This window comes from Anguilla anguilla, chromosome 14, assembly GCF_013347855.1.
Source record: "Anguilla anguilla isolate fAngAng1 chromosome 14, fAngAng1.pri, whole genome shotgun sequence".
Taxonomy (NCBI): Eukaryota; Metazoa; Chordata; class Actinopteri; order Anguilliformes; family Anguillidae; genus Anguilla; species Anguilla anguilla.
This window is the reverse complement of record NC_049214.1, coordinates 17,115,832-17,143,780: the sequence shown is the minus strand read 5'-3', so window position 1 is coordinate 17,143,780 and position 27,949 is coordinate 17,115,832. Positions and strand designations below refer to the sequence as shown.

Sequence of the window (27,949 nt, the reverse complement as noted above, 5' to 3'; positions counted from 1 at the left end):
ACTGTCGATGTGAAACTATGGCTCAACGTGTAGTGTAAACATCTCACAGTTTAAGACTCTGCCTATGAATCTGGGTGGTGAAGCGTTTCTGAAGAAGGAGTGTTCTCATGACTTCGAACATTCCTGACACACAGCCAAGCCAAGAGGTTGGGGGGTTGGGGGGATTCTTTCTAAATTATCCGAGGGCAGGAAAATGACCTCGGCTTTAGAAGCTAGTCAAAGCTTTTCATTAGATTATTATTTTGTTGGCTTGCTTGGATGGGTACCTTGATAATAATCAAAATGATTTCATGCTTCATTCTTTATGAAAATGATGAAAATTATGTGTTCAGAAAACTATCACACATTTAAAGTTAAAAGGAATTTGACTGCCAGGTTCACTGGTCGTTAATGCTGGAGGTGCATTCTCTCATGTGCGTGTTAGTGTTGTACTGATAGTGTTGTTATTGGTGACATGTAATTGGTCAGAACAGCACCTAGGATGAAAAGGTTTTGGATGACAAGGGTTTCTTCACATCATTGCACATTAGCAACTGCTCTGCTCAGTTGGGAACCTGTGGTCTGCCTGTCCTAGCTCAACATTTTTCACTGCATTGTGCCTACAGCGAGGTGGATGTGCAGCTCAGCTGATGGACTGCAGAGTGAAAGATGTTGAGATGTTGTAATTCGATAAATTGAAATAAAATAATTAACCAAAGAAGAAAATAAAAAGAATCATTCTGATCTGGTCTTTACTGCAAATGACCCGAAGCTGTTATTGTAAGTTCCAAGACTACTATATAAAATTCTGGCTCTCTCTGGTTCTTCCTGGCTTATCACCATTTCATACCATTAACATTCAACATGTGTTTGCAATCAGAGTTTGAAATTGTTTTATTCATGCATTACTCCAAACAAACAAATTCTTTGTGTGGTTGAGCATCAAGATGTTTTGCTCTTGACATCAGTTTTAATCTGCTCACCAACCTCTTGGAATTTACTGTTTCGTTAAACTAGTGTGTTTATTTTTATTTTCTTTTATCTTGCAGGTTGTCCGAAACCCCCTTAAGAGAGCAAATGGCACTGAATTGCACCTTGGTGAAACCATGTTGTGAGCACTTTGTAATGTAGCAGTGTGTCATTTTATTACCGGTTTAAGAAGATATAGTAAATATTATAATAGAAGAGTAGGAGTATTATTTATTAAATTAAAAAAAACACATGGCAACCCTCTGAAGAGGGAGGGAGGGAGAAGGAGACGGCTGCTCTTGTAGATGTGTAATATAGTGATGGTGGAATGGCCAGATGTCAGCTCTAACGACTGCTGGGGCTTCACTGACCACATGGCTGGGGGTAGCGGGTGGGGGTGGGCGGTGATGCGTTAGGTGCTGTGCGTCACTTGTATATAATTATTTTCCTTCGCAAGCATGGCTCCAAGCACAAACAGACATTGGTCTGGAAGGGAGCACCGGTCTTTGCCCAATGATCTGTAAAGATCAGCGTTGTGTAATGTATTTCCTGGCCCCAGGTTGTTGCTTCTGAGCTGTGTAATGCATTACTATTCTTTTGTCACTGCACTGTTGGCTAGGAGAACAGGGTAGGATTGCTGCACTCATGACGCATCAGTAGGGGAGTGAGAGAGCAAGGGGGAGTTTCCTGGATGAGATCATTTATCATCATGACGCTTCCCTCTTACTTAAGCTCCTGTCTGGCTACGTCACCCAGCCAGATGCGGCTCCCAGATGTGAGAGTGCATGCCTGGGATGTTAACTGCTCAGTCGGCCCACCAACACTCTACATTTCAACATTTTGCAACTCACAGGAAGCGCTGCTTCCACAGAAATTGCACAATGGCAGTGTATTTCTGCTGTAATTTCCGGCATTGCATGAGGGTGAGGGTTTGGTATTGGATGGGGCGCAGGCTATGGCTTGCTGTTTTTGCAGAAGTCAGGAGGCTGTTTATGAGCAGAGGAAGAGAGCTGTGCAGATGGGTCCATGCTGTGTGTCCTCACGACTGTCAGCAGGGTTTCTGTAAACCAGAGCACAGCTGCTTTCATTATATGGACACAGTTCACAAATGCACAGTGTGCTCATATTATTATTCACAGTAGATGGGTGCTCCTGGAAGCGTAGCATGGCTCTGGAATCGTCACAGCTGTGCAGGTCCTGTCCCTTTTCAGACTTCAGTCTCCCAGAAGGCTGACAGGCTGAGATCCATGCCACTGGAGACGTCAATACTCTTCCCATCTCCGGGGGTTGATGTCACTAAGTCCATTATTTATTTACAAGCCTAATTACATTAGTATGCTCCATTAGGGATGACTCTACAGCAGTGACTCTTTGTAAAAGGCATAGTTATAGTTAAAGGCAGGAGTCCGCCTTAGTTATTTTTTTGATTGCTTTCAGTTTTGCAGTGCCCCTGATGGAAAGGTGAATGAAAGCCCATTTGGTATGCAGTTATGAAATAAGATATCTTCACTGCAGCGTGGCCTTATACCTGATTCATGTTATGGAGACTACATATTCACACAGATTTCTGTTATGAACAGATCTGATTATCGTTTATGTAAGTGCATGTATATATCAGTGTGCACACGTGCGCGTCTGTGGGGGAGAAGATGATGAGATGAAACCCTAAGTTTTCTGTCTTTTTAAGAACAGCAACATGTACATACCTTCATAATTTTGGCTGCACTATTTTACTGTAGGGGAGAAATAAATTAGGATAAATCACATTTTGTGTCCATTTTACATTAACCCCTTCAGATGTACAGAGGATGAATGAAAATTGGCAGTTTATGTTCATGCAAAATTCTATTTGCCTTCTGTCTGGTCTGTTTTTTTCTGTGCCTAGTGATAATGTTAAAACTGCTGTTAGACCAATGACAAAAAATGTGGTTGTTATGCTCAGAATAATAACTTGATATATCCTTTCAGTAAGTTCAAAGCCTTTTTATGTCTAGCCACAAAAATAATATTTTATCTCAATGTTGCAGTGAGAGTAATATTTTAATTCTTCTCAATGCAAGTATACTTACATTTGTGGTAGTGTAAAATCCTTGAAATTGGAGATTTCTTTGTCAGCTGTCTAAATGAAGGACCCAAAAAAATCTAACCAAAGGGAACTTACATGATGAATTTACAACATTAATGAATCTTGGTTCTCCATCTGAAAAACTCTGTGACAGTTTACTATGAAGTGTACAAATGGTTAGCATTGACAATGTAGTAGCTATATACTACAGGAGCAAACGATTTTAATGATCATTTAAGAGTAATGAATTAAGTGTTGTGGAGACGCTTCTATATTTAGTTTTTAGTCAAGTTCTCATGCTATTAAGACACACACTAATACTGCATTAAGCTGATTTACTGTTAAGCTGAACCCACTTTTATTTCTGTTGCATTAACTGAATAAACTGCAGTTGCATTCCTACATTATGTGGCCAAGAGTAACGAGAAATCATGGGGTTTAATGCACCTCCCAGCTTGTGGTAGAATTGCAGTGGATATGGGATTTTGTTTCTCTGTGTTGTAAATTATTCATACATGTCAGTTTCATTATGGTGTAACTTTGCCCCTATGTCTAAAAAGTAAGTTAATGGAGATCAAACAAGAATAACTGCTTCTGGTTTTAAACAAAGGCATTTTTATGCATCCAGTTTAAGCCTGTTTTTCAGTGTTGTGTCACTTACTGTTATATGATTCTTCTCAACAGCCTGAATGTTGTGTTTAGCATTCATGCCGATTAATTAAAAAAGAAAAACGGGTGTCTGGAGGAAAGTCCATTTTATATTATTATATTCACTTATTGTTTCCTCTTTCAGGGTACGATATGAACATTTTCCTGAAAATGGCCTTTCTGTAGATGATTGTCAAGTCACACTGAACTGTGCTAGGAAATCAAGTGCCGTGTTGGTGAACTTACTGCATGTAGCTGTAACGTGTGTTTGGATAGGTGCAGAATTGTTCAGTAGGGTTCCAAACAGTGCTTGTCTATGTGCGGGGTCACAAAAAAGTCAAATGAGAAAAATTACTCTTATGAATAAATGGAAATGCACAAATCTGTCTTGCTGTGTGGTCTCATTGAATTTGATAGTTGTATTGCTTAATCTGTGTTTCCCTGCCCTCTGTAACATTCACCCAACTTTCAGTGTTTTGGTGCACATGGAAAAGTAATTGAACTGGATCGTCAATTTTCAATTTTATCTGAGAAAGCACTTTGTAATGTGAAGCTTGTCATGCTAATCACACAATTTGATTGGTAATTGTCACTGAATGCAATTTTATTTCAAAGAAAAATTCCAAGACATATACTAAGACAAATTTCCTCTCAACAAAAAAACCTTATTTGAAAATAATTATAGAATATCAACGTGCAAGGGGACAATGTCCCAATTTGGATAAGTTTACAGCCGCAGATAACTACTGGTCCTGGGGCTTTGTGTCATGATACAAGTCAGAATTTTAAATGCAACTTTCCTTTGTTTCTACGGTGGTATCCCATAGTGATGCTGAAATCAATGCGCAATGTGGAGGACCAGAAGAACTCCATTGATTCTGCTCAGCAGTGGATCGTGACTATCGTTGCATGATGAAGAACCTCCCAGCTGTGCTTGAATACTGTAAATAAAAGAATAATCACCCACCCAGAGGGCAAGGCTATATGGAATTTATTTTGGAAGTAGTCACAGCCAATAATGCAGAAGTTGAGTTTAATTTGACTAGGAATGCAAACGATATGAAATGTTCCTGTCCCCCGAATATTAGATGGGATCGTGCTGTACAGGTATAGAGAAAACACCTGTCTGGTCACGCCCTGTGGAAAGGGAAGGTTTGTGCAGGAATGTTTTTCAAACCACAAGCTCTGGCAGCAATATTTAAAACAGATATTCACAACAGCTTACAGTTACAGATTCAGATTATGGAACCAAGAGGATCATTGAATTTGATGACTACAACCAGTTAAAGCTTGAATCAGTTTTTTCTTTTGGAACAAAAGAACTTTGTTAGCAGGCTGGAAAACATATGACAGATGTGTTTGGAGTTCAGAGCATTTAATACAGCCACAAGTACAGATATGTAAAGTTCAAAATTAGCATATATTTATATATATAGAAAAATTCTGGAATTTGACTATGGAAGGGAATTGAACTGGAAGGATTAATAGCAGGCTGTTCAATGAGCATCATAGTGTCTTGTAGCATGGGCAGCTAGCCTGCACCCGTTTCCCTAATGCATAGTGTGTGTGTGAGCGAGAAATAGCATGAGTGAGCAGTGATGATGTCATCCTGACTGAAGCCCTCTCTCCCAGGCATTGCAAGGCAGATGTGCAGAAAAAGGGAGAGGGAACAGAGAACTAGACTCTGCTGGATGGAGACTGTGTACCTTATCCTACCATAAGCATGTTTTTCAATGTGCTATATCATAGGTAAGTACATATTTTGTGTTTTTTGTGAATGTTGGTCAAAGTGAATTGATTGCATCACTGTATCCTGTACAGAATGCAGGTGCATAACGTTGGCTAGTGGATTGAAATTGTATGAAAACATTGGCATATGCTATTTGCTTGTCTGCATGTGTGGACAGATATTTTTGAGGGAAAAAAATGCTTAGTCATATTTCTTCCTCTCACAGCCAAATTTATATTTCATTTGGGGAGATATTTTGTCATCATTGGTTTTTTGCAGTTTCAGCTGTGTTTGCATTGTACCATGCAGACATGTTTGCAATCCAAGTAGATTAAATTACATTATATTACAGGCATTTAGCAGATTTACCCAGAGTGACTTACACAACTTTTACATAGCATTTACATTGCATCCATTTATATAGCTGGATATATGCTGAAGCAATGCAAGTTAAGTACCTTGGTCAAGGGTACAACAGCAGTGCCCCACCCGGGAATTGAACCTAGTCTAGTTAACATTGAAACTTGCCTCCTAGAAAATTAAAAAACCTTGTATCCATTATCTACATCTCAACATGGTCACAATCACAGTCACTGCAGCGGACGACATCATCATCTGAAACAGCTCATCGTGTGCATTGTGTTCTGGTGTATGCACTGTGAAGGCTCTTAATAAAGTGGTATATCACCATTGTCACTGCCATTTAATATATAAATTCAGTGCTTAGAACAGTTACAGTATGTTGCCTGGTTATTCATTAGTCTTAATGATCCTGTCTTCAAATGTTAATTTCAGCCTCCGTTGTTCTTTTTAAGAGGCTGAAAACATAAAAAAAATTGATTAGCAACTTCTGGAAATGAAGTAATCAGTTTTACGTAACTAAAGCTCCTCAATTTAAAAAAACTGACATCTTCTGCATGGATGTGCCCTCTCAAGAAACCTCACAGCAACATATAAGACTGAAGTATGTGTTCCTCGCATCCCTGTTGGATATGGATTGATATTCAGTTACTTGTCAGCCGTGCTCTCTATCTGGACTAGGCTAATTAAGGAATTAATAAAATCAGGACATTTATATGTTATTGACTAATTATTGTGTTTCTTTTTTATTGTATGTTCCACACAGGATTTCCAATGTTTTTGTGTTGCAGTGCTTGTCTCGCCAACTCTGAATGTGCTCCTGTTTCAGGTCTTGTGAAATATAATCCTCTAAAAGACACTACTGTAACTAACACTACTGTTTCAAAGTGTTCCTCTCATGTTCACTTTTGGTCAGACTTAAAGAGAGAGGTGAACTTGACAGGTGCTGGTCATAATACTCTCAAATTCTCAGAAGACATTTTTGGCATAATGGAACCAGGTTTGAAGCCAAATCCCTTGTATACCGTCCTATTTGTAAAAGCCTGAGAAACCACCTTTCAGTGATTTTTCTGTGCCAACTACAAGGTCACAAAAATTAACAGGAATCTCAATTTTACCAACACAAGGAGGAGGACATTTAGTGTAATGAACTGTGACAATTCTACATAAGAACAGGGGTAAATATTTACACCCTGGTGCCAATTTTAATTCTAAATCAGCAATCACGTCTGCTCCCAGACCCAACGACATCCATACCCTCCACCTTGGATTGGCTTTCAGGCCTTTTTGCATCAGAAACAGCCCTCTGCATTAGATTATTTTAAATGTTTCATGGTGTTTATTTCAGATGAATCTTCATTTTCGTCTCTTAACGAATATCCTTTCTTTCTCCACTCTATTCTGTGTCTATTACTGTGGTACAGATTAATACTTGTCTCATCTGTCCATGAAAGTTTGTTCCATAATGTTAGTTTTTTTAATGTACTTTGTTCCAAATGCTAACCTGACCATTTTTTGAGGCTTACCAGTGGTTTGCATCTTGTGGTGAACCCTGGTGTGTGTAGTCTTATCTTTATTTTGGTCATTTACACTTATATGCCTACATCCTGGAGAGTGTCTGACAGTTGAAAATGGGTTTTTTCTTAGCATTGAGATTATTCAAATAAAAATATTCTTCAGTCATCTATTGCTAAGCTCACCACTGCATTATTGCCTCTTAACAATGTTCTGTACCATATATATGTATAAAAAGTGCCAACGTGGTTCACATGGTTTATGTAAATACCCGCAAATTAAAGCTGACAATCTGCACTTGAACTTCATATTCATTTAAAATTCAATGTACTGGAGTACACAACCAAAACAACAAAAATGTATGTCACAGTCCAAATCCAATGGACTGCTGTACATTTAGAATGAAGTGTCCACCATGCAGATGCTGCTGCCACAGCGTAATGCTCACATTCTGTGCCGTATGCCAGTAGAGTGCGTGCTCAGCAGAACACTGTCGATGTGAAACTATGGCTAACTCAACGTGTAGTGTAAACATCTCACAGTTTAAGACTCTGCCTATGAATCTGGGTGGTGAAGCGTTTCTGAAGAAGAAGTGTTCTCATGACTTCATACATTCCTGACACACAGCCAAGCCAAGAAGTTGGGGAGTTGGGGGAATTCTTTCTAAATTATCCGAGGGCAGGAAAATGACCTCGGCTTTACAAGCTAGTCAAAGCTTTTCATTAGGTTATTATTTTATTGTCTTGCTTGGATGGGTACCTTATAATAATCAAAATGATTTCATGCAACTTCATTCATAATGAGAATGATTGAATGTGTTCAGGAAGCTATCACATATTTAATTATGCTCTCACATTTTTAAAGTTTAAAGGAATTCAACAGCCAGGTTCACTGGTCGTTAATGCTGTAGGTGCATCCTGTTATGTGTGTTTTAGTGTTGTCCTGATTGTGTGTTATTGATGGTAACGTAATTGGTAGGGTTGGTCTTGTAACCTAAAGGTCACAGGTTCGATTTCCTCGTAGGACACTGACGCTATACCCAGGAGCAAGGTACTTAACCAGCATTGCTTCAGTATATATCCAGTTGTATCATTGGATACAATTTAAATGCTATGTAAAAAGTTGAGTAATTCGGTCTGGATGAGAGGCTCTGCTAAATGCCTGTAATGTATTAATGTACTAGTACCTAGGAAGGAGAGGTTTTGGACAACAAGGTTTTCTTTACTTCTTTGCACATTAGCAACTGCTCTGCTCTGTTGGACACCTGTGGTCTGCCTGTCCTAGCTCAACATCTTTCACTGCATCATCAAACCAAAGGGAACTTACACGATGAATTTACAACATGAATGAATCTTGGTTCTCCATCTGAAAAACTCTTTGACAGTTTACTATGAAGTGTACAGTTAGCATTGACTATGTAGTATAGACTGCAGGTGCAAACCATTTTAATGATCATCTAAAAGTAATGAATAAAGTGTTGTAGAGACACTTCTGTGTTTAGTTTTTAGTCAAGTTCTCATGTTAATAAGACACACTAATACTGCATTAAGCTGATTTACTGTTAAGCTGAACCAGCTTTTATTTCTGTTGCATTAACTGTATAAACTGCAGTTGCAATCCTACATTATGTGGCCAAGAGTAACGAGAAATCATGGGGTTTAATGCACCTCCCAGCTTGTGGTAGAATTGCAGTGGATATGGCATTTTGTTTCTCTGTGTTGTAAATTATTCATACATGTCAATTTTATTATGGTGTAACTTTGCCCCTATGTTCCAAACAGTGCTTGCCTATATGCGGGGTCACAAAAAAAGTCAAATTTGAAACATGACTCTTAAGAATAAATGGAAATGCACAAATCTGTCTTGTGTGGTCTTGTGTGGTCTCATTGAATTTGATAGTTGTATTGCTTAATCTGTTTTTCATTCATATTTTTTTCTTTTTCCTGGAATGCTACACGTTCAGTGTTTTTCCTGGTAATCAAACCCAAAATTCTGAATTCAGAAATGTGATGCAATAAGCAGTATGCTGCAGTGCTGTTCCAGCTTGCTGAACATGCCACCTCCAATAATGAACTGACTGAAGATCTGGGCACAGTGCCAAAATGTTAACACACTCTAGTTCATAGCAGCTTGACAAGTGATGCGTATATGATATTCCTGACTACAGTAGCCACAGTAAACATTGTGAAGGCCAAGTCATAAAATTCACGTCTATTTAAGGAGAATAGTATTTTGCTTTGTCTTTCATATTTGTTCATTTGGCTCTGGTTTTCTCTTGTTGTTAATGTCTGTCAGGTTTTGTGTGCTTTACAGTGTTTCCCTGCCCTCAATAACATTCACTCAAATTTCAGTGCTTTGGTGCATATGGAAAGGTAATTGAACTGGATCGCCAATTTCCGATTTTATCTGAGAAAGCGCTTTGTAATGTGAAGAACCTCCCAGCTGTGCTTGAATACTGTAAATAAAAAAATAATCACCCACCCAGAGGGCAAGGCTATATGGAATTTATTTTTGAAGGAGTCACAGCCAATCATAAAAAAAAATGATTTTAATTTGGCTGGAAATGCAAAAGGTATGATATGCTCCTGCCCCCCGGATATGAGATGGGACCCTGCTGTACAGGTATAGAGAAAACCCTAGGATGCAAGACCACACCTGTCTGGTCACGCCCTGTGGAAAGGGAAGGTTTGTGCAGGAATGTTTTTCAAACCACAAGCTCTGGCAGACAATATTTAAAACAGATATTCACAACAGCTTACAGTTACAGATTCAGATTATGGAACCAAGAGGATCATTGAATTTGATGACTACAACCAGTTAAACCTTGAATCAGTTTTTTCTTTTGGAACAAAAGAACTTTGTTAGCAGGCTGGAAAACATATGACAGATGTGTTTGGAGTTCAGAGCATTTAATACAGCCACAAGTACAGATACGTAAAGTTCAAAACTAGCATATATTTATATATATTGAAAAATTCTGGAATTTGACTATGGAAGGGAATTGAACTGGAAGGATTAATAGCAGGCTGTTCAATGAGCATCATAGTGTCTTGTAGCATGGGCAGCTAGCCTGCACCCGTTTCCCTAATGCATAGTGTGTGTGTGAGCAAGAAATAGCATGAGTGAGCAGTGATGATGTCATCCTGACTGAAGCCCTCTCTCCCAGGCATTGCAAGGCAGATGTGCAGAAAAAGGGAGAGGGAACAGAGAACTAGACTCTGCTGGATGGAGACTGTGTACCTTATCCTACCATAAGCATGTTTTTCAATGTGCTATATCATAGGTAAGTACATATTTTGTGTTTTTTGTGAATGTTGGTCAAAGTGAATTGATTGCATCACTGTATCCTCTACAAAATGCAGGTGCATAACGTTGGCTACTGGATTGAAATTGTATGAAAACATTGGCATATGCTATTTGCTTGTCTGCGGGTGTGAACAGATATCTTTGAGGAAAAAAGTGCTTAGTCATGCTTCTTCCTCTCACAGCCAATTTTATATTTTACTTGGGGAAATGTTCTTTTTGCAGTTTCAGCTGTGTTTGCATCGTACCACGCAGACATTTGCAATGCAAGTAGATGGGCAAATATTTCTTAGTTTGCATTCTGATCGCTAAACGTTACATTTAAATTACATTATCTTACTGGCCTATAGCAGACTTACCCAGAGTTACTTACACAACTTTTACATAGCATTTATATCGCCTCCTTTTATACAGCTGGATATGTACTGAAGCAATGCAAGATAAGTACTTGCTCAAGGGTACAACAGCAGAAGTTGTGACTTTTTTCTCCTTTTCTCTGTATTGTCAGTATGTGACTGTCTGAAATTGAATGAGCCCGTCAAAGTGTATGATTGAATACCAGAACCATATTAATGGGTAGTCAAAAGGTGTACTAAAGTTAGATGTTGTAACTGGAGGGATGTTTGTATTAAAAGATGAAGTTTCAACTGATAAATCATGCTAAATAATGCCAGAATGCAAAATAATTCCAGTTTATTTAACATTGAAACTTGCATCCTAGCAAATTTAAAAAAACCTTATCTCCATTATCTACATCTCAACATGGTCACAATCACAGTCACTGCAGGGGATGACATCATCATCTGAAACAGCTCATCATGTGCATTGTGTTCTGGTGTATGCACCGTGAAGGCTCTTAATAAAGTGATATATGACCATTGTCACTGCAATTTAATCTATTAACTCAGTGCTAAGAACAGTTATGTTGCCTGGCTATTCATTAGTCTTAATGATCCTACATTCAGATGTTCATTCCAGCCTTTAAGAGGCAGATAACATGAAAACATTGATTTGCAAGTTCTGGTAATCAGTTTTATGTAACTATAGCTCCTCAGTTTATAAAAAACTGACATCTTCTGCATGGATGTGCCCTCTCAAGAAACCTCACAACAACATTTAAAACTGAAGTATGTGTTCCTCGTGCCCCTGTTGGATACGGATTGATAATCAGTTACTTGTCAGCCATGCTCTCTATCTGGACTAAGCTAATTAAGGGATGAATAAAATCATGACATTTATATATTATTGACTGATTGTTGTTTATTTTTTATTTTATATTATACACAGGATTTCCAACATTTTTGTGTTGCGGCATTTGTTTCACCAACTCTGAATGTGCTCTTGTTTCAGGTCTTGTGAAAATATAATCTTCTAAAAGACACTACTGTAACTCGGTGCTGTTTCAAAGTGTTCCTCTCATGTTCATTTTTGTTCTCTTGCCAGACTGAAAGAGAGAAGTGAACCTGACAGGTTCTGGTCATAATACTCCCAAATCCTCAGAAGACATTTTTGGCATAATGGAACCAGGTTTGAAGCCAAACCCTTTGTACACCATCCTATTTATAAAAGCCTGAGAAACCACCTTTCAGTGATTTTTCTGTGCCGACTACAAGGTTACAAATGGAACTTGGGTCTTTGTTACAGAGATTAGCAGGAATCTCAATTTTACTACACGAGGAGGACATTTAGTGTAATAAACTGTGACAATTCTTCTACATAAGAACAGGGGTAAATATTTACACCCTGGTGCCAATTTCAATTCTAAATCAGCAATCACATCTGCTCCCTGACCCAACGGCATCCATACCCTCCACCTTGGATTGGCTTCCAGGCCTTTCTGGATAAGAAACAGCCCTCTGCATTGGCGTATTGGAAATGTTTCATGATGTTTATTTCAGAGGAATCTTTATTTTCGTCTCTAGGCAAATAGAGACAAAGGAGGCTGCACAGAACCCCTCCTTCTCAGCTTTGTCACCGGAGGAGAAAAATACACAGCCTGGCTCACAAAAACATTCTGCGGGAAGTCCAGCAGTCTGTCAGCGCCAGTGTTTGCTCTCTGACAGAGCAATTTGCGAGTGTGCCCGTCCACCATGGGATGCGTGATGTGCTCTCAGCTCATCAACATGTGGAGCGTGTCTGTGAAGCAGCCAAGTCAAAGAGCCATGGAACTGTCTCTGTTTCCTGAGGTGTCATCTGAGGGCTACCAGCGGGTCTCCGGACTGCACTACATGTCCTCCTTCTCGGATGCGGAGGACTGCTGTGATGATGTCACTCCGAACAGCTCATCTTCCCCAGATTGATTTGAAGCTGAACAGTGATACACAGACAGAAATGAAGCACTGGACCATGGAGTATTGATAGTTATGTTTCCATTTGTGTGCATGTCATTTCCAAATTTTATGCAACTTTGCATATGGAAATGAACACTGTATGCATAAGCGCAGGCTCTATTAATCAGTCAGCTTCTCAGAAAATAAATAGCTTAAACTGTCCAAACTGTTTCCATTTATTGCAAATGGAAGCAGTTGTAATTTGAACAAAACCTTCCCGGCACCATGGTTCCATTAAAAAGTCAACGGTTCACATCGGTAGTCATTGCTGACCACATCATACGGTGCTTGCTCAAAGTGCTTGGAACCACTACATTTGAGAAACCAAATATTGGAAAACACATGTCAATTGGCGTTTTGTATGCAAATTAAATAAATTATCTTCCGCAAATCAAGATCAACTGCCTATGAGATTCTAAAAAAAAAAAAATCTAGCAAGAGTTTGGTCTCCACTGTTCCAGATCTTGCTCTCGTAAAAGGTATCCTTATCTAGGTCCATGTTGCATCATGTTGTGCTGAATTATTTCATTAAATTGATATGGAGAAATATGGATACATTTTTGTGCTTGACGGCTAGGCTTTATAGCACTCTAAATTCTATGCCACTTGTATAGTACTTTCATTAATAAACTAATATATGTCTTTCTTCAAGGGAAATGGGTTCAACAAGGGTTCTTAAAAACAGAAGATATTATTGCCATCTCCAAAGCTGCAGACAGATAATTATGATCATTACATATTTTTTTATTGCATTTCTGAGAATCACCATAAAGGGCTATTGGTGTCACCACATTCTTTCCACTGACATCATAAGGACAACAATTGCTTGGAATCATCCGATTACTTTCGGAGTTAAAGTGTACCTGAGGCCATAATGAAACTTTAGCACGTATGCCTAATTGAATGAGAAGAGTTTGAACCCCAAGGGAAATTGGTTTGACAGCAGTGGTCCCTACAAGATGAATTGGTGATACTGTAAGTCTAGATGAATACTTTACCTTGGTTTTGTTTCTGAAGTGTCATAGGGAAACAGTAAAATCACACAATATGTTCGTATTGCAATCAATGCCATGGCATTTTCTTTATCTATAGGTTTGTTGTGTTCGATTTATTTATGAATGAAATCATTTTTCATCCACTGGCCTTGTCTGTGTCCAAAAGGACACTGTCTTTCATTGTTTGCTCTTAATTCTTCTTAATAAATTAATACTCACAGAGTTGGAGATGGAGTTGTAGATTGCATCAACGGGTAAGCCCTGAAGATCCACATGATTAACTATGCATTATGCTTAAACCAGTACACAAAATATGAAGGAAAAGCTAAATTCTGAATTATTTTGAATTCAGATAGGAATTTTAAAATGTGTTTCAAACATATCAGCATTGCAGCCCTCCCTTATGTTTGCAATACAAGGCTTGAGCTCACAGAGCACCCCAGTCAATGACATAGAGCCCTGCACAGACCTGTTTTGTGTGTCATCCCTGTGATGAATTTCAGACTTAGCTCATATGTGTGGTACAGATTTACGATCAGGAAGTGATGAGAGATGCTCATGCTCTTCATGCCTTTCAAACAGCGGTCTTCCAAGGAGGCTGTCAGAGGCAATTCACCCATTCCATCATCACAGCCCAGTCACCACTCTCACATGGCTACACGGGTGAACGCCATTAAAGTTTGATTCACATAAGGTGGTCATCAAATATATAATTCACTCAGATTGTTTTGTGCTTTGTGAAGACTGAATGGAGTTCATTGCCTAGTGTCTGTCTCTCTCTTGTTGAGTCATGCTAAAGACTTCATGTGACTCAACATGTCTCTGGTTAGATGTGGCATTTCATTTTCAGGATGACTACCTCTAAAATGAGAAATAGAAGTCCTGAAGTCAGGCAGCAGATTTTACATTTGATGAGTACAGTGATATTCTCTCAATTTATTTTGATAAAATGAAATGGTGGTAACCTTTGAGAAGGGATATAGACAGGCCAGTCACACAACATATTTTGTGTCAACACATATTGTGCTATGTAGAAAAACAGAGAGGAGTGCATCTTTTGGAAGTGAGTAAAATCCACCAAGGTGCTCTCTGGTACAAGGGTGATGAAGTTGATGAAAAAAGATAGCGACCAAGGCACTCTTGTTGTGAAAAAGTAAAAAGCCTTTATTGTATGGCTAATGCATAGCAAAGGTTAAAAACACGCACCTACACGTTGCGGCCCACTGGCCTTCATCAGGGTGACTAACCAGTAGTGAGGAAAAAGACAAAATTTATATAAGAAATGACATCATAGGCTTATTACCATAATAGATTGAGCAGGTGACTAGAAGTGGAGGAAAAAATCCACATATTGACAGAATATAAACTACAATATATGAAACACCATACAGTAAGTAATGTAGCAGAACATACCACATGAAAAATAAAAAATGTTCATACACACATGAGCTCATGTCCCCCCACAAGAAAGCCAAAACAAAACAAATTATAAGAAGGGAGAATAATCTATTTCCTCATTGAGACTCTCTTCTGGCTGGACTACCGGCATCTGCCACCAGACCCCTGCAGCTCATCCAGAATGCTGCGGCTCGTCTGGTCTTCAACCTCCCCAGACACTCCCACGTAACTCCCCTGCTCACTACCCTCCACTGGCTGCCTGTTATAGCTCGCATCAAATTAAAAACATTGGTTCTAGCATACCAGGCAGTCAAGGGATCAGCCCCTGCATACCTTCACAAGATTTTCAAACCCTACATGCCAGCCAGATCCCTCCGTTCTGCTACCTCAGGACGCCTAGCACCTCCCCCTCTTCGCACCTGCACTTCCAGAACACGTCTCCTGTCTGTTCTGGCCGCACGATGGTGGAATGACCTCCCTGTGGAGGTCAGAACAGCTGAGACTGTGACCCATTTCAAACGACGACTGAAGACCCACCTCTTCAGGCTGCACCTCTCCCCATCCCTCCCTTCCCCCCCTGTAAATGACTAAACTTAGGGGTGTAACTAGGCAGCTGTTTAATAGGTGACTTAGTTGATGCGCCAGTCTTAACGACTACTTGTATTTTTATTTATTTTTATTTTTCCATAGATTGCGTTGTTGCCGTTCTCGTTGTTAGTGTTAATCAGTTTAACCACCAGGGTCCAAGTTGAACTATGCGGTTGTTCCCTGTACTTGGACCGGTACATCTCTCTAGGGGTTTCGTCATACTTGTTCCTGGTTATGGTTATACACTTTGTTGTACGTCGCTCTGGATAAGAGCGTCTGCCAAATGCCTGTAATGTAATGTAATGTAATGAGACCTGGAAACACCATAGCTTTAAGTTGGAAAATTCAAAAGGTTTCCCGTTGTAAGAGGCGTTTGAGACGATCCCCACCCCTCCGAGAACTAGGGACCACATCAAGGACATTGTGCATAGCACATTGTGCTATGCTTCCATCTTGTTGTCATAATACAGCAACTTATCCCACATTTCTAGCCGTAGTGACAGCACTTTGTTAATTGCTGAGCCCCTTGAATATTCAAATATTGCAAATTGGTACAGAAAACAAATTATACCATTTATCAATGCCCACTATATTTAAATGTCACATTATGATAAAAGAACACCTTCTTTGGCTGATTCACAGGACCAATAGTAAAAGAACCCTTATCGGTAGGCAAATCCCAAACAGGCAGTGTATGCAAGGATACCTACAGAGATTTTTAAGCTCAGTTTTCTGCAAGGAATAGTGGGGAAAAGCCTTCTGTTCTCAGTCTTCGTGCTGGCTTCAGGAAATGTTTGGAAACTTTTGTACCAGAGATGCTCAATCCTGTTCCTGGAGATCTACCTATAGGTTTTCATTCCAACCCTAGCAAAGCACACCTAATTCAATACCAAGTTATCTTGTTGAGCAGCTAATTAGCTGAATCAGGTGGTGTCAAATTAGAGTTGAAATGAAAACCATCAAAATGGTAGAGCTTCATGAACAGGATTGCTTTGTACCATGCAGACGTCAGTCAGCTTCTGTTCACTTACAGTATAGTAGGGATCACAAACTCAAATCCTGGAGTGCGGCTGTGTCTGCTGCCTTTGATGTGTTCCTGTACTTAAATGCTTAATTTAAGTCATTGATTGACTCTGCATACCTTGCCCTCATCTACCCAAATTAAGTATACTGGATTTTGCCTCAGTGCTGAACAGTTCTTGTGTAATGGTTTACATTAAATGGTAAATGGACTGCATTTACACTGCGCTTTTATCTAAACCACTTTACAACTGATGCCTCTCATTCACCCATTCACACACACACTCACACACCAACGGTGAAAGACTGCCATGCAATGTACGAATCAGCTCGTTCGGAGCAATTAAGGGTTAGGTGTCTTGCTCAGGGACACGTCGACACACCCAGGGCGGGGATCAAACCGGAACCCTCTGACTGCCAGACAACCGCTCTTACCTCCTGAGATATATGTATAGCCTATTTTTTTTAAATCGCGCTTGCCTAGCTTCTTCTTATGCCTGCTCCAACGTTCTGTGTAATGTTTTCCATCCAATCATTTCTTCAGTCATAACAGACGGTATATTCAGTAAAAAGTGGCGGATTGTATACATCTCTATCCAATACGCTCGTTGAGTAGAATTGCGCAATCGCGTAATTCAGGGTAAACTGGCATTGGAAAATGTCTAAATTTGCAACGGTTATGACTTATTGATGCTGTTTTGGTATTTAAAATTGCAGAATATTCATGAGTAGCCTACTCACAGGCGTTGCACAATTCCAGCTGGTAGCCTAGCTCGCGATTAGAGCAATGCAAATCGTTCCGACAGCACAAAAAAAAGAGAAAAGAAACACCAGTTAAATACGCCTGAAGACCATTATCTGTATTTCAGTACCGTGAACACTAGGGCTTACGCCTCTCATACTCTTCCCGGTGGAGACTTCATCAGTAGGCAGCTGTTTGTACTTGGGAATCAAGCAACCATGGTGGATAATGAAGTTTTTGCGTCTTTCGTTTTCTACAGCACGCTTCTTATACTTAAAATGTACATCCTTGCAATTATTACGGGGCAACAAAGACTTCATCGAAAGGTAAGTAACCTAGTTTGCGAACAACTTGGACGAGGTTAGGCTATATACAAATAGCCTAGCCTATGAGCTAATTTATTTCGGTCTATAAAATAATTGATTTATATGCAAAAAAACATATCACATCATTTAACCTTTATTAAAGGCGTTCTGTAACCCTGAAGATGCCATGAGACACGGAGGACTTCAGTACCACAGAGAAGATCCCGATGTTGAGCGAAGTAGGAGGTGAGTTACTAAATAGCCTAATTATGAACCGGTAATGTGTCTACATTGAAGTGCTGTTTTTATCTGCAGGATAGCCTGTCTTGATTTTCAACTGTTTTGACCCGTGGGCTACAATGAGTGTTGGTTTTCAGGCACCTCAAATAATCAATAGACTCCATGTTAACAACAATTATGGGATTATATTATATATAGAATTAGTTGTTTGACGCTTCTTATTGGCTTTTATTTATTTATAAAATATATTTTTGTAAAATGCTTTCTCGCAGAACCTATTTTATGTTTTTGAGCATCCCGAGAAATGACCCATAAGACCGGGATAGCTCTTTTTTTTGACACAACTAAAATTTTCCACTCCGAAGTCTGGATTCTAAAATGAATCACATTGAACATATCATTGACTATACACGCCATATTTCTACTTAAGCCATTGACAGTATTTACTACTTATCTACACAGTAATCAGTATATTGTTTGAAATAACAGTTCCAAGTTATTGCCGTTTTTAAAGGCAAGGATGGTTATGGTTAAAATCTGCTATGCCGGATTTTCCCGTTATCACAAGGGGAGGGGAACTAAAACAATATTTTTACAGCATGGGCTTGGGTGTGAGAGGAAATTACTTCTTGGTTGGTCTTGAGTGCTTCTCCTGTGCATGACTCTTGTGGACTTTCTCATTGGTCCTCTGTGCCAGTCACAGGAAGCGTTTCTGTATGATTTGTTCAGAAAAAATGTAATAAATAAATAAATAAAAAAACACAAGATTACAGCATCAGCAGCCATCCTTAGAGAAACCCTCTGAAATATCATATAACTATTTCTTTGGCAGTTGTCTTGTTTTTTGTTCCTAGGATTTTAATGTTATGTATCCAATGCATATATTGGTTGTAAATCAATTTTAATGAAATGCTTCCTGGATAACCTGTCTTTAACATTTTTGTTAGATAATCTAGTTGCCTATTGTTTAGAAAGGAAACAGGGATCCTCAACCTTCCCCTGCATAAATAAAAAATAAAAAAAAAGTTATCAGAATAAGTTTTAGGAAAGGATTTGTTTAATACATGTATAGGGCAGTGCTGACAGTGCAATTAAAGCACAGCTTTCCAGTCTTTTAATCTGAGAGAAACTTTTAGTCAGCCGAGCTGTTCCTAAATGGTGGGAATCATATTGGAGGATAATCACACCTGTTTTAATGTTGAGTTTCTACCAGGAAGCTGTGTCAGTCTCTTAGGAAATTAGAAACCCTTGATGAGAAACCAGATGAGGACCCTAGACTGATGTTTCTGGTTGTGTGTGGTTGCCTGTTTTCTCTGATTTCAGTTATGGGCAAACATGATGTACAAGAAATAAAGCAATAGTTTATCATATATTTTCTACTCTGGCTGTATGGTACCACATATTTAGTACACACTTTTGATTTTTGAATACAAAATGTTGATGTCTTTGTGCTGATTCATATTGTCTGTGTAACATTGTGCCACATTGCACGGTTAATTTTAATTTCATTTATGAAACAATATTCAATTGAAATAGCATTGCTGTTTATTCAATTAATCTGAGGTATGTAAAAAAAAAAAACTACTGATGATTAAAAACTCTGTAAGAAAAATATAAACATTGCATAATTTTGCAAAAATGAAAACAATTGTCAATATGTAGTGTGTGGGTTGATACAGAAAACTGAAATATTTTTTGTGTGTTTATTTTTAGGGCCCATCGAAATGACATGGAGAACATCTTCCCTTTCTTGTTTCTGGGTGCAGTGTATTCCATAACCGAACCCACTTTACTTATTGCCCGAGTTCATTTCCAAGTCTTCTTTCTTGCACGAATTATGCACACTGTTGCATATTTGTTTGCCCTGAAAGCCCCTACTCGCTCTGTTTCTTACACAATCGGCCAGGTGTCCTGCCTTTCCATGCTAGTGCAGATCCTCCTCACTGTGGGTTCACACTGGTGAAATTATGTCAGCAGCACCCAATATCAGGGACATTGGTTCGCAATTTTGAGTGCATAGCAGGACAACAAATGAAAAATGTGCTCTGTGTTCTATTTGTCATGCTATTTAATAATGTTCCTTAGTTGTCATCTATACAAGATGTCAGTATTTGAAGAAGACAAAGCCCTTGAATTCACACATGAAGGTTTTTATAAAGGTTCTTGCCCCCCCTCCCATATTAAAGTTCAGCAAATCTTGTATCAAAGGATTTAAAAAACGATTAATTAAACTTGCATTCGTTAGCCAACAAGCTATTTGTGAAGGTGAATAAGTGAATTTTAATTTACATATGTTTGCAGGGAACATTTTATGTAAATTTATCATTTTGTTTCATCACTACTTATCACGGTAGCATGACAGTGTTTGCTGTGACCTACCCATCGCTCTGTATTCAAACAGGATGTGAAACTTGTTTTAAATGGTTTCATCGTCTGTGGTAGATTTTGTGACAGCACCTAAGTGCAAGCGTCTGTGATACTCCTGTGCTGGTCTGCTGGGTAAACCTAGAAGCCCTGACTGAGCTGGTCAAATATGGGACTGGGCTGGAATTTAGACAGCTCAGTGTGAAGGGCCTGCTGGAGCGCGGTGAATGTTGTGATGTGTGCTTTTGTCTTGTTCAGGCTTGATTGCTGCCGTGCCCTTCAGGGAAGGTTTTCTGTTGGCTTCTGAAGCGACTGCTTTATGACCAGGGTTATGCAGTGTCTGAAAGGCACTTTATAGGAGGTATTTTTAAGCTTTACAGCTGATGCACAGGGTGCCATTTACTGGAATGAACCGTAACATTTGTAACACTGTTTATCAGTTATCAACCTGTTACCCATACGTATGATGATATTACTTTGTGCTGATACAGTTTTGTTAATCAAACATCGTAGCATAACAATAGAACTGTAAAGCATTTTGAAGATCCTGAATGTGTTTCTTAATGTGTTATATACATCCTGAATGTGTTTTGGTGTAGAAAAATAGCTTTTAATAGAGAGGATTATTTCCTTTCATTAATATGTGGCTATGTACAATTACAGAAGAAAAAGGATGAAAAAAAGATTCACACTCTAAAGGAAAAATAAGATTAATATATTTTTGATAAAGAACATGTTTTTAAAAATATTTATGTAATGTTTATTTTTATTTTATAATGACACACTGTTGTCAATAGGAAAGAGTCAGTGAGATGCAGTATTGAAAAGGTGTTGGGATGTATCTAAAATGATTTGTAAGTTGAAGATGAGCACTGTTTTGTGGGTTTCTCTCAGTGGGTTGGTACTGTGGGGTCTAGAACAATATACTTGAGAGAGCATGATGAAACCATGTGACGCCGCATTGCCTAAATTAATCATTGATTTGTAACCTAGTGCAGTATTCATTTCTTATGTATTTCATGTTATCATTCTGCTATTTGACACATTTTCTTTTTCAATGTAATTTGCATGGAGTTAGGATTGGATTAGGTATTAACTGATTATTATTAAGAAGAATTATTTTAATAAAGCTTATTGCTTTTTGCTTGTTTTATCAAGGAATGCAAAAAATGTACCTATGGAATTACAGAACTTAGAAGAAACCTTGATTAACTTAACAAAATATTTATTTTACTACTGTTGCGACTGCTTTTATTTTATTTCCATTAACTTCTGCTTCAACAATTAATTCTACAAATAATTGCTTCTGTTTTTTGAGACACATGCAATACTGTCCTCTTATCTATGTTTCTTAAAGATGGAAAGATATTTAGGAATAATTATTTCTTCTCATATGTCTAGTTGCTTAATATGGTGGAATATTGTCAAGTTGTAGAGGACATATTAAAAGTAATAGGAAATGTTTTATTTCCTGGTTTATAGATCAAAGGTGTGAAACACAAAAGATATTGTATATGTGAGGCAATCCATTAGCAAATGTAAGCTTGCATTTCAGATATATCTCTGAATGGAAAAGCTGGGCATAGTATTGAGCCAATGCGATATTCTGTTTCGTGTGTTTAAATGTATGAGCCAAGGTCATCTGCTGGTATGCAGAAGGAATTTAAGAATCCATCCTGTTTGTACCTGCCAGCTCCTGAATAGCCCTTTGAGAAAAGTCTGTACCTGTGTGGTAAAATCAAAAAAGGGAGAGTGGTCAGCCTTTTTCTTCTCATTAAGGCACACCTTTCTACTTTTGACAATGTTTATACTATTCTAATAGCTTAGCTTTATGTTAAATTAAAGTATGTTTTAGCATTAAATTGACTTAACTTTGAGTTTTCAAGTGTCATTGTTATTATAATTTTTCAGGAGTTATCTAGTGAAGCAGGAGGATCTGCTTTCCAATGCTGGAGAGATGTTATGTGCTAGGCCCAAGGCCCAGATTGCAGTCCTTTACATATCCAGGGCTTTATTCCAGCATTCTTCCCTGAGTTACATAAAGGCCTCTGGACTGTACCCGAGGGGCTGGAAAGGGGAAGAGCCAAACATGGGTTGTTTATTTTACTGCTAAGACTTCAGTGAAAATGAACTCTCTCTCTCTCACACACACACACACACACACTCACTCCTCTCTCACACACACACACTCTCACTCCTCTATCTCACACACACACTCACTCCTCTCTCTCTCTTTCTCTCTCCCACACATACATACAAAGCCTGTCTTTACCATCAAAACCAAAAGCGTAATTATTAGTATTATCCTTACGCTTTAATGTAAACGGTTTAGTGTTTGGTTTAATGAAGGTGACTACCTGTTTTAACTTGTCTTCTGCTTACAAGGGAAAATTTAAAATGCTCTCGTCCACAGGCACGTAATACTCTTTGTGGAAGAGAGATTACCCTGCTTCTGCCTATATATTCCCTTCTCACGGGATGAGTGCAATTTAATGTGAAGTAAAGCTTTCAATTCTCTGCTGCCACTTCCTGTCTGTCCTGAGCTTATGTTTCCTTGCGAATGTAGTGATTTAATAATCTCTACTTCTATATAATAAATTATGCTTTGGTCACATACCCAATGTGTACTGATTTCATTTGACAGTGTAAGAACATTTTTTTAACACAAAGATCACTTTTCACTTATTTGTCAGTCCCTCAGGTAGAAACAATTTCTATTTTTTTGCAGCTTTATATCCCTGGACAAAATCCATTATGACAGATTATATTCAACAAATGCTTTGTGTTGGTTTTAGGTGCCATCTGGTGGTCAGTGTATTTTTTGAGAGAAATTTAGCTTTTTTCTCTGATTTGGTTTGTATGAATCCTGGAAGTTAATATGCTGCCTCAGGTGTACAAGAAATTATATTTATTTTCTTTGGCGGTGGAATTAATAGATTTGTTTGCGTGCATGGGTGCTTAAACAGGAGGAAATGTCTCCTTTGGCCAGTACAGTTACTGATTGACCACTAACCTACACCACAAATTTTAAATGAACATTTCCAAAAAAATACTTAATACCTCCTGTATGTAGTGCACCACCTTTGGCTTCTTACTGTTTTTACATAATTGACTGCCACCTAGTGGTGGTAAAAGGTGATTTTCTCTTCTGGTGTTTAAATGACAGTCCATTTGGATGGTGACACAATTATTGTTGTTTTGGCCCTGTACTCTAGCACATTGGATTTGAAATGAAACAAAGAAGGTTAAAGTGCAGAATCTTAGGTTTAATTCTAACCATTTTTATAAATAGTTCCCCCATTTTAGGGGACCAAACGTAATTAGACAAATTATATTCTTAAATAAACTCATATTTCGTACTTGGTAATCCTTCTCACTCCATCTCTGCCTGAAGTCTGAAACTAATAGACATAATCAAATCCTGTTCCCGTCTCAGGCCTGCTTTTACTGCAACCATCTTTAGGTCCTGTTTGTTCCAGAGGCTTTTTTCCTTCAGTCTTCTCTTCAGCAAGTGAAACGCATGTCCAATTGGGTGTTTGACTTGTAAATTGATGTAAATAAGGATGTAAATTCCCACAAATTGAAGCTGACAGTCTGCACTTTAAGCTCTTATTCATTATTTCACTGCAATATACATTCATAAAATGTGCCGAAACAAAAAAAGTATAGAGCCAAAACAACAAAAACTGTGTTACTGTCCAAATACTTATGCATGACATATAAACTTTAGAAAACTCAATTATGATTTATAGTTTAAAATGTGTCATGTAAAAGACTAGTTATCTTTCTCTTATTACATACTAAATGTTTATTGCTGGAGAACTGATGTTTTTCCAATTTCTTTTAGCTTTGGGTTCCTAATTTCAGGTACTGCTAAAAAAATAAAAGCCACAATTTTACTGCGGGACATTTAGCTTTAACTGGTTTTGGCAAAGACTTTAGAAAAAATCTGTCAGAACAACCGCAAATCGTTGAGAAATAGATTGTTACCAAACTACATAGCTGAAGGAGTGTAACACTTTGTTTTCTTAAGATTATAACATTTTGAGAGATACACAGTGCAAAGATACATGAAAAAAAACAAGATTAAAAAAACAACATTAAATTAATGAATACTTTAAAAAGTGCACATAAATTAAATGCAAACCAGTAAGTTGACAGCTATGTTTACAACTTAGAGAAAGCCTGCCCATAAACCCACAGGTTTGGAAATTGATGCATTGTGTCCTGAAAAATCATGTATTTCCACAAGCCACATTGGCAGCTAATGATGGTAACGTACGACCTTAAAGTGTCTTGATGAGTCTCCTCCAGGTGTCAGGCCTCAAAGTGATGTTGGAGACGTTGGAGAGCGTTCTACTATGGTCACCAGCTGCTGGCTGGCACACTGCAACCTGGCAGCTTGGCAGTGGTGGCACAGTGGTTGGGCTGCTTGTAGGTTATGTAATGGAGCATCTGCTGTTTATTTGCTGTGTACACGGTGCAGCACTCTTTGGGGTGTCTTGGGACTGTTGCAAAACTCACTGCCAAGGCAATGATTGTGTTCCTAAATCAAGGACACAGTGTTCCGTTCCTGTTCCATCTGAAGATGAAACTATTTTCTGTAAGAGTCCAGTTCCTTTCTCAACATTTTTAGTCTTTTGGGCTAATGTGACTGTTACTGTAGCTCACATGAAAAGCATGAGAATAATTATCCAGCCCTCCAGTACCCTCATCACACATGGACAGCACCTGGGTCAATCTGGGTCTTCGACACGTTTCTGTTAACCTCAGTTAGTTTACATGTGCATGAACACTCCTATTAATTACACCTAATGTCTTATCAAGCAACTGTCTCCAAATGAAACTCCATGTGTATAGCCCATTACACCAAAAGAGTTGCATCTACATGATGATAAAATTGAAATCATATGATTTGTTCCGACTGCCGACTTCTGACTAGTCCATTCAGCCGTTGAAAGTTCAACAGCCTGTGTAAATAAGAAGGGAACACATTCATTGACAATTATGATCATGAAGGTGATTTTAACTCATTAGCATAATGACGATCAAGAAAGTAGTTTTTGGAGGAATGATCATTGTGCTCATTGGGTCAGTGGTAACTAACTCTGTTCCTGGAGAACTACCATCCAGTAGGTCTTCGTTTCAACCCTAATTTGGTACACCTGTTAGTACTAATTAGTAGCTGAACAAGATCACTAGCTGTTGAATGAGGTGTACCCTGTTAGGGTTAAAGTGAAAACCTACAGGCCGATATATCTCTAGCTATCTTTTATTGCTTATTCTACTGGCTGCCAGTAGTTCTTTTTAAAAGTTTGGGTTTAGAAAACAGCTGCCAACAGTTCCATTAACACTGATCTTGTTGATCAGTGTTGATCCAACTGCAACTGTTCCACAGCCAACATTAACAGAGTACACGTTTTACTGTAAAATTAACAGCAGAAAAGTTAGGGCATTTCACAGTGTTGATATAAAAATCTCTGTAACACAGGTCATTTAACTATTGCCATTATTCAGTTCAGATTGTATGAGACCCACTTTCAAAAGAGACTGTGTTTTCATACAGTCACCCCTTTACATCTGTGTAGTCACATTTTTTGTTATGTTGTTTCATTTTAAAATGATTATATAATGAAACTAAATACATCTGATGGTTTTCATATGCTTTCCCAATTAGCAAATCTTCCCTTATGACAGGATCACGTTAAAAAACCAAATGTGCAAAAACCACATGTGAAGAGTATGCATGAACTATAAAAAGAATCCCATTTTAAAGATGAGAGCAGGAAATGTTAAACTATGCTATTTGAAATTCACATTTTGTTTTGGGCAGCATGGTGGCGCAGTGGGTAGCACTGTCAAGCAAGAAGGTCCAGGGTTTGAATCTGGCCTGGGCTTTTCTGTGTGGAGCTTGCACATTCTCCTTGTGTCCGCGTGGGTTTCCTCCGGTTACCTCCCACAGTCCAAAGACATTCAGGTAAGCTAATTGGAGACTAGATTGCCCATAGGTATGAGTGTGTGGGTAAATGGAGTGTGTGAGTAAATGGTGTGTGTGCCCTGCGATAGATTGGTGGCCTGTCCGGGGTGTATTCCTGCCTCTTGACCAATGCATGCTGGGATAGGCTCCAGCGACCCTGCCCAGGATAAGCGAATATAGATAATGGATGGATGGATGTTTTGTTTTAATGTGTGAAAACTGTAGTGATTTCATGTTACATTTTGTTTTCACGTGGAAATTTTCATTCACATGTGAAAATGTCCAGTCCACATGTGACATTTTCTTTTTGTCTGTGAATATCTTAATTCACATGTGAAAATGTTAAATTCAGGCAAATTGTACATGTTATTTTTTCCATAAGGGATGTTCCATTTTGTTTACTAATATATAGAGGTATTGATAAGATATTATCATGTTAATTGAATGAGTTGATAATGCTTAAATTTGAAGAAGTCAATATTAACTTAGTTCCTCATCAGATCATCAAATCTCACTGGCCATGTTTTTCATCAGCATGCATGCACACACGCACACATGCACGCACGCACACGCACACACACATTCACAATAACATATGTTACGTCCCCAGCCTCTGCTTACCTGGATAGTGGAGGTGGAAGTAATACCTAATTGCTTAATTGCTTGATTGCCTCCACCTGCCTGTGGCCCAATATAAGCCCTGCAGTATGAGGCTGGGGAGATTCTTCTTTCAGGTTTCTTTTGTGTGCGGCTTGTGGTTTGATTTGTGGTTTTGGGTTTGTAGTTTTTGTGAAGACCTTTTTGTTTGAACTTTGTAGGTTTTCCTTTGTTTTAGTTTGTGATTACCTGCTGGCTAATTGTGCTAATTAGCAAATCCAGGTGACTGGAACAAAATACTGACTGGACCTTTACTTTCTGAACCTGGAATTTCTATCTGTATTACAAGAAATGTATTTACTACTAGAGTGCATTCAAAAGAATGGATGGCGGAAATAAGCGTAAAGAAAATTCCTTCAAAAATATGTTTTATGTACAATATATCAACAAAAAAACTGTTCATTTTAACATGGCTATTAATGAAATACAGTAGTTATTAATGTTTTATCAACTGATCTTACTTGTGTCCATTTTTTTAGAAGTGACAATTTCTAGTATACAAACCACAATGCAATGCTGTATCTGAAATTTGGCTAATTGTATTGGCTATTGTAGTCCCCCTAACTGAAACACAAGTTTGATGCATATTATTTCAACCCAATTGTTTTTAATACATTTGCAAAATTGGTAGCTTATTTGACTACTAACTAGTTGAAACCTAAATGAATCATTTCATCAAAGGAATTTTCTTATTTCACAGAAATCGTATAGTATTACCCCAAATTATAAATCGTTTGTCGGCAGAAATAATCTCTCTTTTATCAG

General features: G+C 38.4%; 2 protein-coding genes across 11 annotated transcripts in view; both read left to right on the top strand.

Annotated features, from left to right (window-relative positions):
* The window catches only part of usp20 (ubiquitin specific peptidase 20), a 28,030-nt gene extending 13,915 nt beyond the window's left edge, over positions 1-14,115 (top strand). For 5 of the 10 annotated variants that reach the window (XM_035390665.1, XM_035390663.1, XM_035390666.1 and 2 more), the window contains one exon: positions 1,029-4,048. The gene's annotated coding sequence lies outside the window, so the exon portion shown is untranslated. Of the gene's footprint in view, positions 1-1,028; positions 4,049-5,293; positions 10,549-12,011 lie in introns of those variants that run through there. The other 5 variants (XR_004762281.1, XR_004762279.1, XR_004762280.1 and 2 more) reach the window with 5 other exon arrangements.
* A 3,178-nt stretch (positions 14,116-17,293) lies between these two features.
* ptges (prostaglandin E synthase) lies at positions 17,294-23,166 on the top strand. The gene is made up of 3 exons (XM_035392238.1): positions 17,294-17,967; positions 18,110-18,192; positions 19,900-23,166. Exons 1-3 carry the CDS (start codon positions 17,860-17,862, stop codon positions 20,147-20,149), a joined length of 441 nt encoding a protein of 146 aa, XP_035248129.1. The 5' UTR covers positions 17,294-17,859; the 3' UTR covers positions 20,150-23,166.
* The last annotated feature ends 4,783 nt before the right edge of the window (positions 23,167-27,949 follow it).